The sequence below is a fragment of the Ostrea edulis genome, chromosome 3 (assembly GCF_947568905.1).
Source record: "Ostrea edulis chromosome 3, xbOstEdul1.1, whole genome shotgun sequence".
Classification (NCBI taxonomy): Eukaryota; Metazoa; Mollusca; class Bivalvia; order Ostreida; family Ostreidae; genus Ostrea; species Ostrea edulis.
Genome location: NC_079166.1, coordinates 56012538 through 56027420, shown reverse-complemented (window position 1 = coordinate 56027420; position 14883 = coordinate 56012538). Strand labels below are relative to the sequence as shown.

At 34.7% G+C, this 14883-nt stretch overlaps 1 protein-coding gene across 1 annotated transcript; it reads right to left on the bottom strand.

Moving 5' to 3' along the window:
* Window positions 1-120: 120 nt before the first annotated feature.
* Window positions 121-3079, bottom strand: LOC130052640 (complement C1q tumor necrosis factor-related protein 2-like). The gene is made up of 3 exons (XM_056158196.1): window positions 3052-3079; window positions 615-784; window positions 121-530 (listed from the first exon to the last, which is right to left on the bottom strand). The coding sequence occupies exons 2-3, from the start codon at window positions 781-783 to the stop codon at window positions 145-147; spliced, it is 555 nt and encodes a 184-aa protein (XP_056014171.1). The 5' UTR covers window position 784; window positions 3052-3079; the 3' UTR covers window positions 121-144.
* Window positions 3080-14883: the final 11804 nt, after the last annotated feature.

The following is a 14883-nucleotide window of genomic DNA, read 5'->3' as shown; positions in this document are numbered from 1 at the left end:
ATCAATGTGGATTTTAAACTCCCGACTCGCGACCGGTGCCCATTCATGAATAGGTTTATTGTTCCCCAAGTTCACCCATCTTCTTTATTAATACATTGATCAACAGAGGAAATTGCATAGACTTGTCTTTATTTTATCTCGACATTACAACATAAAAGCAGAAAATGAAGAAAATGACCTATTGACATAAGCTGTTCCATCAAAACAGTCGATCCAGGCCCTGTCTCCAGCATCCAGTCTTACAATAGCCATTTTACTGCAAGAATTATGCATACCGCTAACCTTGTTGTGGCAGTAGAGGTAGGCCTTCCGTTTGCCATTCACATTCAAAGAGGTATGTGCAACATAGCTGTTTTGTGTCGCTGTTGTCCAATCAAAGACATAGATCCCAGATTTTGGTGCAGTGAAAATTCCTTCCTTACTATTATAACCACCTCCTATCTGTAAATCCACTGTTTCAAATTTGACTATTTTCCCCTGACTCACTGTCTGCTGCGAGGCTTTGGCATCAAATGCTACAATCACGTGTCCTACAACATAAATAGGGAAATAAAAAGTTAATGATTGAGACGTTTATTTCAATAATTCAAAAAGAGAATCGTTCAGTCATTTACGTCTTGGGGCCTTGCATTTGTCTCTCACATAACCGACAGCCTCGCATGTTTTAACAACAGTGGCATTATCATCTCTGAATGTTTTCAGACTTGGTCGTGGTGACTTTTTATTAGCAGTGGTGAAACTGCAAATGGCACACAGAATCACAAAGAAAACTGGCAAGGGCATTCTGTAAAGATGAATAACTACATACCAAGATATTTTTCTTAGATTAAAATTTACTACATGCATTATATACAGCTACTGTTGAGGTAGCTAAACATTCATTCATGCAACCTTTTGAATTCTATAATACATCATAAGGTATATATGTAACATTAATGATGAGATGCAGTCTGTTCTCAATGTATTGCGGTATAAGAGGCAATACAAAGTAGGGAGAGACAGTCATTAACTTAATTAATAATTAGAGATTGTTTTTATGAAGAAAAAAAAGTCTTCCCAGCTCCCTAAATATCAATAACTACATTCCTTGTCAACTCTGTAGGTTGATGCAATCTTATATGGCTGTCAGCTAGTGTATGTAATTTGGGCAAAATTTTCATCAGTTTCAGATTTGATATGAACATATTTTTTGTAATATAACATTTACAATGCAAGTACGTACAAATTCTTCAATTTTTAAAACATCCCTATAATATGTTTTAAGTTTTATTAGTACATGTGATAAAATAGATGTCAGAACTAAGTTTACCAGTAAAACTATGATAGATGGGATTAAAGCCAGAAGTTTGATTTGGATTTGTAGTGTAGATATTTATGTATTAGGTAACACAATATTTTATTTATTTAATCTCAGTAATATATAATTACAAACTACTTTGATACACGAAATGATCAGGAAACAAGGCAACAGGCTTATATAAATCCTCCTCTCTATGTATATTTTAAAATAGCTCAAAATGGAGAGATTTCATCAGTCTTTTGGAGAGTTCAATTAAATTATGAAATAAATCAGACATTTACAAGGATTTTCATTCATTATCATACACCGGTCTTTAGACGGGTCGTAGTATAGTATGGTGGTCATGTCCGTCCGTCCGTCTGTCTGTCTTCATGTCTGCAAATTATTAAATACTATGACCGAGACCTAGAATCATCAAACTTTTTCAGCTGATGCATCTTGGGTAGAGGGTAGGTCCCACTTTAAAGCTAGGTCACTGTGTGACCTTTGATGAAGATGACATGGCCAAATACGGCAAAATCCCATCCGACTCGTAACTGATGATTTGTAGAACAGATAGGTCTATGTAACTGATGATTTGTAGAACACATAGGTCTGTGTAACTGATGATTATAGACCAAATAGGTCTACGTAACAGATGATTATAGACCAAAGAGGTCTACATAACAGATGATTATAGACCAAATAGGTCTATAATCATCAAACTTGGTCAATTAATGCACCTTAAGAAGAAGGCATGTCACTCCCTAAATCAAGGTTACTGTCTATATAAATCTATTATTGCTCTCATTAATTCAATTGATGTGAGCATTAATTCAATCGATGAGAGCAATAATTTAATTGAAGCGCGCATTAATTCATTTGATGAGAGCAATAATTGATTTAATGCGCGCATTAATTCATTTAAAGAGAGCAATAATTGAATTGATGATATCTTCAAATAATTGACGATATCTTCAATTATTTGAGTTTATGTTAATTTGGCGCTCCACACAATAGACACATTGCAAGGAATAATCTTGATTTTACCTCAGACCTAAAAGCAGTTTGAAAGATATTGGTGCAATCCCAATGAAGGTTGACATGATTTTGTGTCATGCAATTTTATCTGTTTGTAATGAATAAAAATCTGACGTGTTGTGGCGGTGCTCTTTTATCTATGTACACATCCTTCATCAAAGTTACCATGATTGTAAAACACCAATAGCAGCATGTTTACACCAATGAATATGTGGTCAATTTGCCAATTACTGTGATAGTGTAAAAGTAAAAGCATTGTACAAGTACATGGAACATGTTTCTAAATATCAAAATGTGAAAGTATCTTATTACGCATCTTACAAATATCACCAAGAAATCTTTGTAAAATCTAAAACTTCAAATCACTGTCTTGTAATGGAAGTAAGGAGGTGGTCGTGTACTCTTCTTAAAGACATAGGGTGTATGTTTCATATAAAAAGCAAAGTAGCTGATGATTTCTACAATACCCTATCCTAGAAAGTGATTTAACATCATCAAAATTGTCAAGAAGATCGATCTTAAAGAGAAGAATAGCAAAAATTTACTTTTTCATTCCCATTTCCTTTAGATATAATTACTTGAAAAAATAAACTGCAGTGTAAATTCGACTTATTTTAAATCCTTTGATAATTTAAAACAAAATTCACACCATTTACTTTCTTCTTTAAATGTTCTGTACTTTCATTCCTCAATCATAACTTACTTTTTGTCATAATCAAAAATTTGCTCACCTTAATTTTAGGAAACCTTTTGCAATAAATGAACATACATGTATAAACATTGACCATACTTGTTTATCTTTTTTATACTATTTTTCCTTGCATGCCAAACCACAATTAGGTGACAGATTGTAGCAAGTGTAGAACTTAATACTTTGTTTCATTTCTAAAAACAAAAACAAAAAAACTCTTGCCACCATAGTATCAGAAAAAATTGCATTTATTTAGAAGAGTTGTACATATATGGGACAATGAGTGTGTCTTTCAAATTTAAAGAACTACATGTATATTTATATGTTATAATAGTTTTTGTTCCATTGTTATGTACAGTAGCTTAAATGTACTTGTAGACCGTGATCCGGCCTGGACAAAAGACAAAGTAGACTGTCTAAGAACAGAAGGTGTGTAGGAAGACAAAGTGATTTCTATCTATACCATCTAAACTTGACAGTAGTCAATTTGTTTGCTGTATACATGCATTCAGTAGTAAACAGAGGAAAACTTTCATGTTTAATTCATTTTCACTATCCGACTCACTTAACCACATTCCTGGACCTGCTCTCTTGTAATGGACTCTTAACTCCATGTATTCTGTTTGATAACCAAAAGTAAAGAACTTTAAAGAAATAACACAGTTTTATTATATAACACCCAAAGGACAAGGAATTTCATAATGTTGGTAGTCATTTGTGATGTTTCTCCTTATCATTGCTATTACTCTGTGGTGTTTCATATCCAGAAGTCAAGAGGAATTTTGTTTTTAAGAAATAACACATTTTCATTATGTAAGCCACAAAGTTCCGTCCTGTCACCAGAAAACCCACAGGCCCCGAATTTCACGACTGTGGTGGGTTATTCATCTCATCACTATGATCTCCATTAGGATTCTTAATATACAGGAGTCAAGAAGATTTCTTCGAGTCTGAAATACTAGTGATGCATTTTCAATATATGAGCCCGACCTCGAGACCAGAACCACAGGCCATGAATTTTACCATGACTTAACACACAGTTTGCCTGCTAGAGGTCCCAAATTAAAGAACTTTTTGAAGATTGCATCATATTTTAGGTTCTGGTCCTGACCATCAGCCCCTAAGAAGCAGGGACCAAAAAAGTTTTATTTTGGTAAAAAAAAAAAAATGGCTCAGTAATACCAGCATTTCAAAAGAGGTTGAACATTTTCAAACTTAATGCAAGTCAAACACTGAACAAAAAAACAGATCGCAATATGTCACCAGAATACATGTGTATTCACTGACACTCGAATGGAACATGTGTAAATTAGACCACTATCACTCTAATTTTCAGGCGTGGTCATATTTCTACATGAACTGATGATAATTAAATTAGCCAAGAAATATGTATAGGTTTCTTTATTGCATTAAAAAGCCCTGTGTAACATCATCAATAGTCAGTGTTATCACAAGGGACCTCCGATCACGTCTGTTCTTTTTGCACATGATGTGGCCTTTCATCTGTTGCCCTATTAAGAGAAAAGTACACTAATTACAGGCAAATCCTAATTGATTTTTTATAAGGTTTTCATTTCTTATTTTTAACAAAATAAAGTGGTTTCTCTCCCCCCCCCCCCTCTCCAATCCCCTTTAATCCAAACGTAATTGATAGTGGAAATGTAAGTTTTAACTGACGAACTGAAAGATAATCCCCTCTCCCCTTTAGAATTTTGAGCTTTGGGATAAGCTAACTTGTCAACAATTTTGAAAATTAATGTTGCGCGCCTATGTATCATCTTTATTCAAGGACAACATTAGTCAGTATTTCAAGGAATATCAAAATATAAATACATGAATATATTGACCACATTTTCTCAATCTTAAAATAACCATGCATTACCTGGAGAAATCCTTTTCATAATGGCATCATTCAATATAAATGCCTGCAAAGGTGTTTGTATGAATTTGATCGTAACTTAAAATTTTAGACGAGAATACAATGTCACTCCTACTATGTATTCAGTTTATTTACCTTTAGTAATGCTAATTGGCTTCTTCAAAAGGAACACTGTTTCCAGTGGGTGGATGTGACTTGTGGGTTGGTGGAAAACATCACCTATAACAAAGTCCACAGGGATATGTACTACAATAAAGCAGTAGACCACAGCTGGTAATGCATAACATTGGACATTTGTGAAAATTTCTCACATTTGATGGACTTGCATGTAGTCACACGATATAAATCTTAATGCCAGTAACGAAAACCAGTCACTACATGTCATAAATCTATGCACAAAGAAGCTTTTTCAAATTTTATCTCCTAGATGGTATAATGTTCAATTTGTCTAATAGATGGTTTAATCTTCCTAGATATAAAAACATTCTTGCCCATCATTATACTAGAGACATTTGAAGCCACAATGTCAAGGATGCTGTATCTACTCATGGTCATATCAGAGGCCCCAAGTGCATTAGTGGCTGCCATGTCAGAAGCCCCAAGTTCATTAGTGGCTGTCATGTCAGAATCCTCTAGTTCATTAGTGGCTGTCATGTCAGAAGCCCCCAGTTCATTGGTAGCTGTCATGTCAGAAGTGCCAAGTCTATACGTGGCCAAAATGTTGGAGTCCTGAGTTCACTTGTGACTACAATATCAGGTATCAGTCCACTCATGGCCACAAAGTCAGAAGTGCTGAGTCCTATCAAGGTGACAATGTCAGGGGTACTGAGTCCTATTAATGTCACAATGTTACTAAAACAACTCTGAGATCCCAACACTATGAAAGGACTCAGGATCCCTATCATAATGTATCACAGTTGATGGCCATCACCAGATCCAGAAACCCAAACACAGTATCAGACAGCCATGAGTGGACATGATGTCAAAATCACTCGAGAAATATGAATTTGTGTTTGAAAGTGAAATGCTACATATGTATGTTTCAAGAAAAGATACAATTATTTTTGTAAGACCTTACTTTGCTGGTACACCCTTTATGAAAGAAAATGTCAAAGTATCCCACTAAGGCATTAATTTGTCCCTCTCCTGAAGCTGTGAGAGTGAAGTCTTCTGAGAACTGGAGATCTGATGTGGAGCATGAGCAGGTGTCCAACTCCTGCAACACAAACCATTGATACATGCAGTACTTGGGATGTCATCAACATGAAAAATAAAGCCATCTTATGTATATTTTTAAGTTCCGATAAATGTGTTAAATAAGAGTATTAATTTATCATTAGAACACATTAATAGACAAAGTAACTATATTCATGCCACGGTGATTGTTTTCTGTCCCTTAAGATAACATATGAAATAGAGGGCAATTTAACAGTCTTTTCATTCATCAGAAGCTTGAACCCCATTTTAGAGTTGCAAATGTATTTTTACAGATCTTCAAGCTTTTTTTCACACTTTGCAACTGTTCTACATTACATGTATCAGTTTGAAAGTACAATAAAGAGCACAAGTTGAACACAAAGATTACAGCACATCAATTTCTTCATGGAGAAAGAGTTTGCTACACGTGTTACAGTAGACTTGCTTTACGTACCTTGACAACCACACAATCAGACAATATTTTCTCTGCTTTCACGGTTTCAACACTGGCTTCTTTGATCACCTCAGATTTCATACAAGTCATTTTAAAACCATACACATCATCCCAGTAAGTCACATGATTTATGTCAAGGTCAGGGTCACTTAACGCAGCTAACACAATGGTACATTTGTCAGGATGGACTGGAAGAAAGAAAAGTTCTTTTGTAAAGTTTTGACAGATTGAATTCTTCCTTTGCTGACAAATTGAATTCTTCCTTTGCATTAAATACATTCAAACTGCTACTTTTCAGACTTTGTCCAATATATATATACAGAACATTGAGATATTTATACAGTACATTGAGATATTTACACAGAACATTGAGATATCTATACAGAACATTGAGATATCTATACAGAACATTGGGGTGTTTATACAGAACATTGAGATATTTATACAGAACATTGAGATATCTATACAGAACATTGAGATATCTATACAGAACATTGGGGTGTTTATACAGAAGATTGAGATATTTATACAGAACATTGAGATATTTATACAGAACATTGAGGTGTTTATACAGAGCATTGGGGTGTTTATACTGACCCAGTACCGACAGTCGGATGTAACTGTAGATATCTATAGTATAGTACCGACAGTCAGATGTAATTATAGATGTCTATAGTATAGTACCGACAGTCAGATGTAATTGTAGATGTTTATAGTATAGTACCGACAGTCGGATGTAATTGTAGATATCTATAGTATAGTACCGATAGTCGTATGTAATTGTTGATGTATATAGTATAGTACTGACAGTCGTATGTAATTGTAGATGTCTATAGTATACTACCGACAGTCAGATATAATTGTAGATGTTGACTGTGTAGTACCGACAGTCAGATGTAATTGTAGATGACTATAGTATACTACCGACAGTCGTATGTAATTGTTGATGTCTGTAGCATAGTACTGACAGTCGTATGTCGTTGTAAATGTCTATAGTATACTACCGACAGTCGGATGTAATTGTAGATATCTATAGTATAGTACTGACAGTCGGATGTAATTGTAGATGTTTATAGTATAGTACTGATAGTCTGATGTAATTGTAGTGTCTATAGTATAATACCGACAGTCAGATGTATTTGTAGATATTGACTGTATAGTACCGACAGTCTGATGTAATTGTAGATGTCTATAGTATAGTACTGATAGTCGGATGTAATTGTAGATGTCTATAGTATAGTACCGACAGTCTGATGTAATTGTAGATGTCTACCATAGTACCAACAGGCAGATGTAATTGTAGATGTTGACTGTATAGTACCAACAGTCAGATGTATTTGTAGTGTCTATAGTATAGTACTGACAGTCTGATGTAATTGTAGATGTCTATAGTATAGTACCGACGGTCGGATGTAATTGTAGATCTCTATAGTATAGTACCGACAGTCAGATGTAATTGTAGATGTCTAGTAGAGTACTGACAGTCAGATGTAATATTAAATGTCTATAATATAGTACCGACAGTCAAATGTAATTGTAAATGTCTATAGTATGGTACCGACAGTCAGATGTAATTGTAGATGTCTTTAGTATAGTACCGACAGTCGGATGTAATTGTAGATGTCTAGTATAGCACCGACAGTCGGATGTAATTGTAGATGTCTATAGTATAGTACTGACAGTCGGATGTAATTGTAGATGTCTATAGTATAGTACTGACAGTCGGATATATTTGTAAATGTTTTAGTATAGTATCGACAGTCAGATGTATTTGTAGATGTCTATAGTATAGTACCGACAGATGGATGTAATTGTAAATGTTTTTAGTATAGTACCGACAGTCAGATGTAATTGTAGATGTCTCTAGTATAGTACCGACAGTCGGATGTAATTGTAGATGTCTAGTATAGCACCGACAGTCGGATGTAATTGTAGATGTCTATAGTATAGTACCGACAGTCAGATGTATTTGTAGATGTCTATAGTATAATACTGATAGTCGAATGTAATTGTAGATGTCTATAGTATAGTGCCGACAGTCTGATGTAATTGTAGATGTCTAGCATAGTACCGACAGGCAGATGTAATTGTAGATGTTGACTGTATAGTACCGACAGTCAGATGTAATTGTAGATGTCTAGTATAGTACCGACAGTCAGATATAATTGTAGATGTCTAGTATAGTACCGACAGTCGGATGTAATTGTAGATGTCTATAGTATAGTACCGACAGTCAGATGTAATTGTAGATGGCTATAGTATAGTACCGACAGTCGTATGTAATTGTAGATGTCTATAGTATAGTACCGACAGTCTGATGTAATTGTAGATGTATAGTATAGTACCGACAGTCAGATGTATTTGTAGTGTCTATAGTATAGTACTAACAGTCAGATGTAATTGTAGATGTTTATGGTGTAGTACTAACAGCTTGATGTAATTGTAGATGTCTAGTATAGTACCGACAGTCGGATGTAATTGTAGATGTCTATAGTATAGTACCGACAGTCAGATGTAATTGTAGATGTCTATAGTATAGTACCGACAGTCTGATGTAATTGTAGATGTATAGTATAGTACCGACAGTCAGATGTAATTGTAGATGTCTATAGTATAGTACTGACAGTCGGATGTAATTGTAGATGTCTATAGTATAGTACTGACAGTCGGATATATTTGTAAATGTTTTAGTATAGTATCGACAGTCAGATGTAATTGTAGATATCTATAGTATAATACTGATAGTCGAATGTAATTGTAGATGTCTATAGTATAGTACCGACAGTCAGATGTAATTGTAGATGTCTAGTATAGTACTGACAGTCAGATGTAATTGTAGATGTCTATAGTATAGTACTGACATTCAGATGTAATTGTAGATGTCTATAGTATAGTACTGATAGTCTGGTGTAATTGTAGATGTTTATAGTATAGTACTGCCAGTCTGATGTAATTGTAGATGTCTATAGTATAGTACCGACAGTCAGATGTAATTGTAGATGTATAGTATAGTACCGACAGTCAGATGTATTTGTAGTGTCTATAGTATGGTACTAACAGTCGTATGTAATTGTAGATGTCTATAGTATAGTACTGACAGTCGGATATATTTGTAAATGTTTTAGTATAGTATCGACAGTCAGATGTAATTGTAGATATCTATAGTATAATACTGATAGTCGAATGTAATTGTAGATGTCTATAGTATAGTACCGACAGTCAGATGTAATTGTAGATGTCTAGTATAGTACTGACAGTCAGATGTAATTGTAGATGTCTATAGTATAGTACTGACATTCAGATGTAATTGTAGATGTCTATAGTATAGTACTGATAGTCTGGTGTAATTGTAGATGTTTATAGTATAGTACTGCCAGTCTGATGTAATTGTAGATGTCTATAGTATAGTACTGACAGTCGTATGTAATTGTAGATGTCTAGTATAGTACCGATATTCAGATGTAATTGTAGATGTCTATAGTATAGTACTGACAGTCAGATGTAATTGTAGATGTCTAGTATAGTACTGACAGTCTGATGTAATTGTAGATGTCTAGTATAGTACCGACAGTCAGATGTAATTGTAGATGTCTATAGTATAGTACTGCCAGTCTGATGTAATTGTAGATGTCTATAGTATAGGAAGTTTACTGAGTATAATATCAGAACAATTCTTTCTTCCTTTAAGTTTCCACATCTTTGTAAAGTACTTCAATATGACTTCATAAATAATTAGTTCAAAAATTATAATGCATATTGCAGGTACACTGTACTTTATTGAAAATGTTTCATATATTCTAAAATTCTCTAGTAATTTTATTTTCAGTTTATATACACTTATTTGGTCAGGTGTAGCTCTATAGAACAATTATAATCACTTTAATGTCATTCTGTCATAAACAAAACTATTGTGAAGGATTGTGCTTTTCATTTTGTAGATTGAGTCTCCACCAGCTGCAAATCTGTCCTACAAAGGGGACTTGTTCTTGAGCATCAAGTATGTGCCTCCAGAGAAAATTAAGAAAGAGGACACAGTAGCCTCCCTTTCCAAAAAGAAGGTCAGAAAGGGAAAATCAGAGGTCGGGGGTCCTAAAGGTCAACTACATGTTCTTATCAAGGAGGCCAGGAACCTAACAGCTGCCCGAAGTAGTGGCTTCTCTAATCCTTTTGTTAAAGGGTGAGTAGCAGGTGTGGTGAACTTGACACTTGTATTTTACATGGACAGTAGGCTCAAAATCTACTGTGATATGAAAAGAAGACATTCCAGTCTGTTTCTCTCATGTGTAAACAAAGATTAAATGGGATTACAAAGAAAAAAGACCTGAGGTGTATATGGAAAATTTCTTTCTTTTTCCATAAATTATGTCTTTGATATTTTAATAATAAAAATCAATAGACGAAAAGGTATAAACTGTAAAACTCGTTTTTATTTTACATCCGAATTTAAGTAGGTGATTTCACCCTTGAGATTGCAGCAAAAACCAATCAGCAGTCTCGGGGGGGGGGGGGGGGGGGGGGTTCCACATTTTGCAACCTGCATGCTGCTGGAATGACCATAGAGAATGATGAATAAGAATAGAATGATGTACAAAATAGAAACTTGTACGATCTCTGCCATTTGTGTTCCTTTTACTGCAAAAGATATGAAATACAGGTGACTCTCTAAATAACTTGAAGTTGAAGGGACCTTGATAAATATTTGAGAGATCAAAGGTCGAGTCAAATCTGGAAATTAAAGGTCCGACTTTTTTATATAGTTAAGATTTTACACTAACCGGATTGCATAAATGCAACATCCTGGAATTGTTTTGACACATTTTACTTCATAGTTAACTTATCTAAAACAACACAGAACTTAATTTTGCATAAATAAAAAGATTTTAAAAACTTCATATATTTATTTGATGGGTTTTTCTTCTTTTTTTTTTTTAAATTTCTGAAGAATAACCAAGTTTCACAGTCTCTGACTACACGGAGCCCAGGCTATCATCATAATTTACAGTCGCTTTGCACAAACCACAAATTCTTATAAATAAGGATCTTTCATTGGCATGTCTTTAAATGATATTAGCAAAATAGCTGTATATATGTGAAGTCAAAACAAATCATTAATTTCATTCATTGTTAAATTATATATAACTAAAAAATCAGGGGTGTAGAGTTAAAACTGACCAATAAAACAAATATCCACCCCAAAAAGAAACACAGACAGAGTCTTAACTAATTGAGACAAAACCAAGCTAGTCCCAGGCATCCACCATTATCTGGATAAGGTGTAGTTTGAGAGATCAAGAGTGAAAGACGTGGAAATATGTTTAACAGGACCCAAATGTTAGTAAATTTGCTTAGAGGAAAAAATCAGGACTGTGATTTCACTTTGAGCCATCAAGAGATGCCTGTACAGTGCAGCGTGAAATGATAATTACTGTATAGCCAGTTTTATTTGGCTAGCAACTGAAAATATCCTACATGTATATATGCAATTTAGAATCAAATAGTTGAATTTCTAAATTGTGTGGGAAAAAAATTAATTTTAGTTGATGATAATGCTGACACACTGTTTCTTGAACTTAATGAGCAGGTACTTGTTGCCGGACAAACAGAGAGGATTGAAACAGAAAACACCTGTAGTAAAACGCAACTGTAACCCACAGTGGAACCACACATTCATATTCGATGATGTGAACAAGTCTGATCTCAAAGAGAGGTGCGTGGAGCTCACGGTGTGGGACCACGATAAACTCAGCAGTAATGACTTCCTGGGAGGACTCCGACTCAATCTGGGTGTTGGTGAGTTATTTCCATTCATCTCTTCGTATTTTGGATAGATCAAGAATTAGATTTTTGATAGGTGTCTATAGGTGAACAAGTTTAATCTTGAAAAAAGAAGGAGGGTAGTGTTGACCTCTATACAGGTAGTCAAATCATCAACACTGCAGGTGTCGTATAATATCAATTGTTGCTTGGGTTTTAGGTCGAAGTTATGGTAAGGTGGTGGATTGGATGGAAGCCCACGGAGAGGAAATCTCACTGTGGCAGGCCATGCTGGACAGACCCAATATCTGGATAGACGGGGCACTCATGTTACGACCTAATATGGACAAACGCAAATATTGAACTTAATTGGCCCTTCTGGATGACAGGGTTACTGTTCAAATTGGACAGAAAAAAAATTCGGATGAAGAACCACTCATATTATGGTCGAGCATGGATTAACGCGAATTTTACACTGAACCTTCCCAAGATCTGGACAGTGATTCACAGGTCAGGCATATGGGGAGAACCTTATAGTGTACAGCATGGAAAGACACAGATATAAACTAGGCAGACCAGGATTAATGGGAGTTTCCTCTTACAGCTCACTATGAACAAACAAATTTTATTTAAACTGTGCATTATGTCGTGAGTCTGCTAAATTGGCTGATGATTTAATAACAATCCTTACACAAAATATGTCATTACTTAAGTTGTATTTTTTTTCTATCTTCATTGTTGATTGGTGTGACAGAAGTTTATATGTTTGATCTCAGATGGAATGTTAGAAATCTGAGTGCTGTCAAGTCTTTTGTGTAATCTATTTCCAGATGTGTACGTGTGTGACATTTCATTCTAATGCTGGCTTTATTTATGACCAGAAATTCATGTTCCTGTTCATTGTTACCATGTATCAATTCAAGAAAATGGTCCTTCACCATGCTTACTTCGTCAGACCTTTGTGCAATGGAAGGATGAAAGCATAATATTGTTCACTAGCAACAAATTCATTTACTATTTATTGAAATCAATGTACAAGTTATGTTTGCAAACTCAATATTTTTGATATGCATGTTGTCAAATCATATTATATGGTATTTCTAGCTCACTTGTGCTTTTCTGTTCAAAATTTGTCCATGGTCTGTCAGTAAAATTTTCAAAGAAGGACCACACCACACTCCAGTGTAAAGAGACCTGTTAGGTAAAAGTTCAAATTGGGTTGGTGTTTAAACCATCTCTAAAACCACTGTAACAGACAAAGCCAATCATGCATGTCAGCTTCTTTTTATAAATCATCAAATCATGACATCCCTAGCAATAGAGGAATTTGACATAGGATATATAGGAACAGATTTAGAAGATACAAAGACTCACAAGAACACAATTGGTCAAATTGATATGTACAGTACTGCAAGACTGAAGTTTGGTATCCCTTTGCGAGAGGGGATAGAGTAACGAGACTGTTCATGTACGGGTTGAGGAAATATAGTTATGGGGTCGTTTGTGTGCGGGTGAGTATTTGTTCGAGTATGTGTAACAATGAGTTTTTAGACACTCTAGAGGCCACATTTTGTGCTCGATTGAATGGATGCTTCACTTATAGCTTTGTTATCAAAAGGGAAAAAACCCTATTGATTTTGGGGGATAAAGGCCAAGGTCACAGGATTTCATAGAAAAAGCCTGCATAGGCCACTTTTTTGTTCAATTGATCTGATACTCCACATGTAGCGTTGTTAGTGAAAGAGGAAGGACCCTGTTGATTTTGGGGGTTTAAAGATCACTAAGGGAATGGAATCATGAGTGTGATCTGTCGCATTAATTTGCAAGCGTATATTATGTTCTTGATATGTCTACTAGGACCACGCTGGGGGTTTACAATGTTCAGGTGAGCAATGATTCCCACAGGCCACTTTTTATTTATTTATGGTGAACTCCACATGGTTGATATGTCTCAAAAGATCTGTATCTCACTCTCTCTAAAGGGATATAGCTGGAATATAAATAATAAACATGTACTATCATTAAACACATATTCAAATATATGTATTATGCATACATCGGATCTGAAACGATTCCCTACATTGCACTTTCTGCTAATTAGCATTGATTCAGTGTCGGGGATTGACATTTATAACCTTCTCCTGGATTGTACATTTTCACTTTCCTTTCAGGCTGCGGGATTTTCTGTAAACCAACATTACACAAATTTCTGTGTTTTGAGATATTTAATATAAAGTGCTGTGCTAGAAACCCATAGATAGAATACTTATATGATGATAAACTACACAAAGTTTCCTCTTTTTATAAGCACTTTGAGGTGTTTAAAACATTCCAATGCACAAGAAATCCTGAATTATACATTATGGAAAATTATTTTTGTTTTCTTTGTGATATTTTATACATTAAATATTAATATACATGACTATATCATTTATATGTGTTTAGTCTTCTACTGTTCTTTCCATACCATTATTGTAAATGCTGATTACTCTTACTTAATAAAGACAAATACTCTTGTTCTGAATCCTACATTTTTAATTGTCTATGTAATAACCTGTGCAACATGTTGTCGATGTAGTAACCTGTAC

Coding starts and splice junctions, on each gene's coding strand:
- LOC130052640 (XM_056158196.1), bottom strand. CDS start 783: ATGCCCTTGCCAGTTTTCTTTGTGATTCTGTGTGCCATTTGCAGTTTC. Junction 531..614: donor CAAATGCAAGGCCCCAAGAC/GTAAATGACTGA, acceptor TTTATGTTGTAG/GACACGTGATTGTAGCATTT.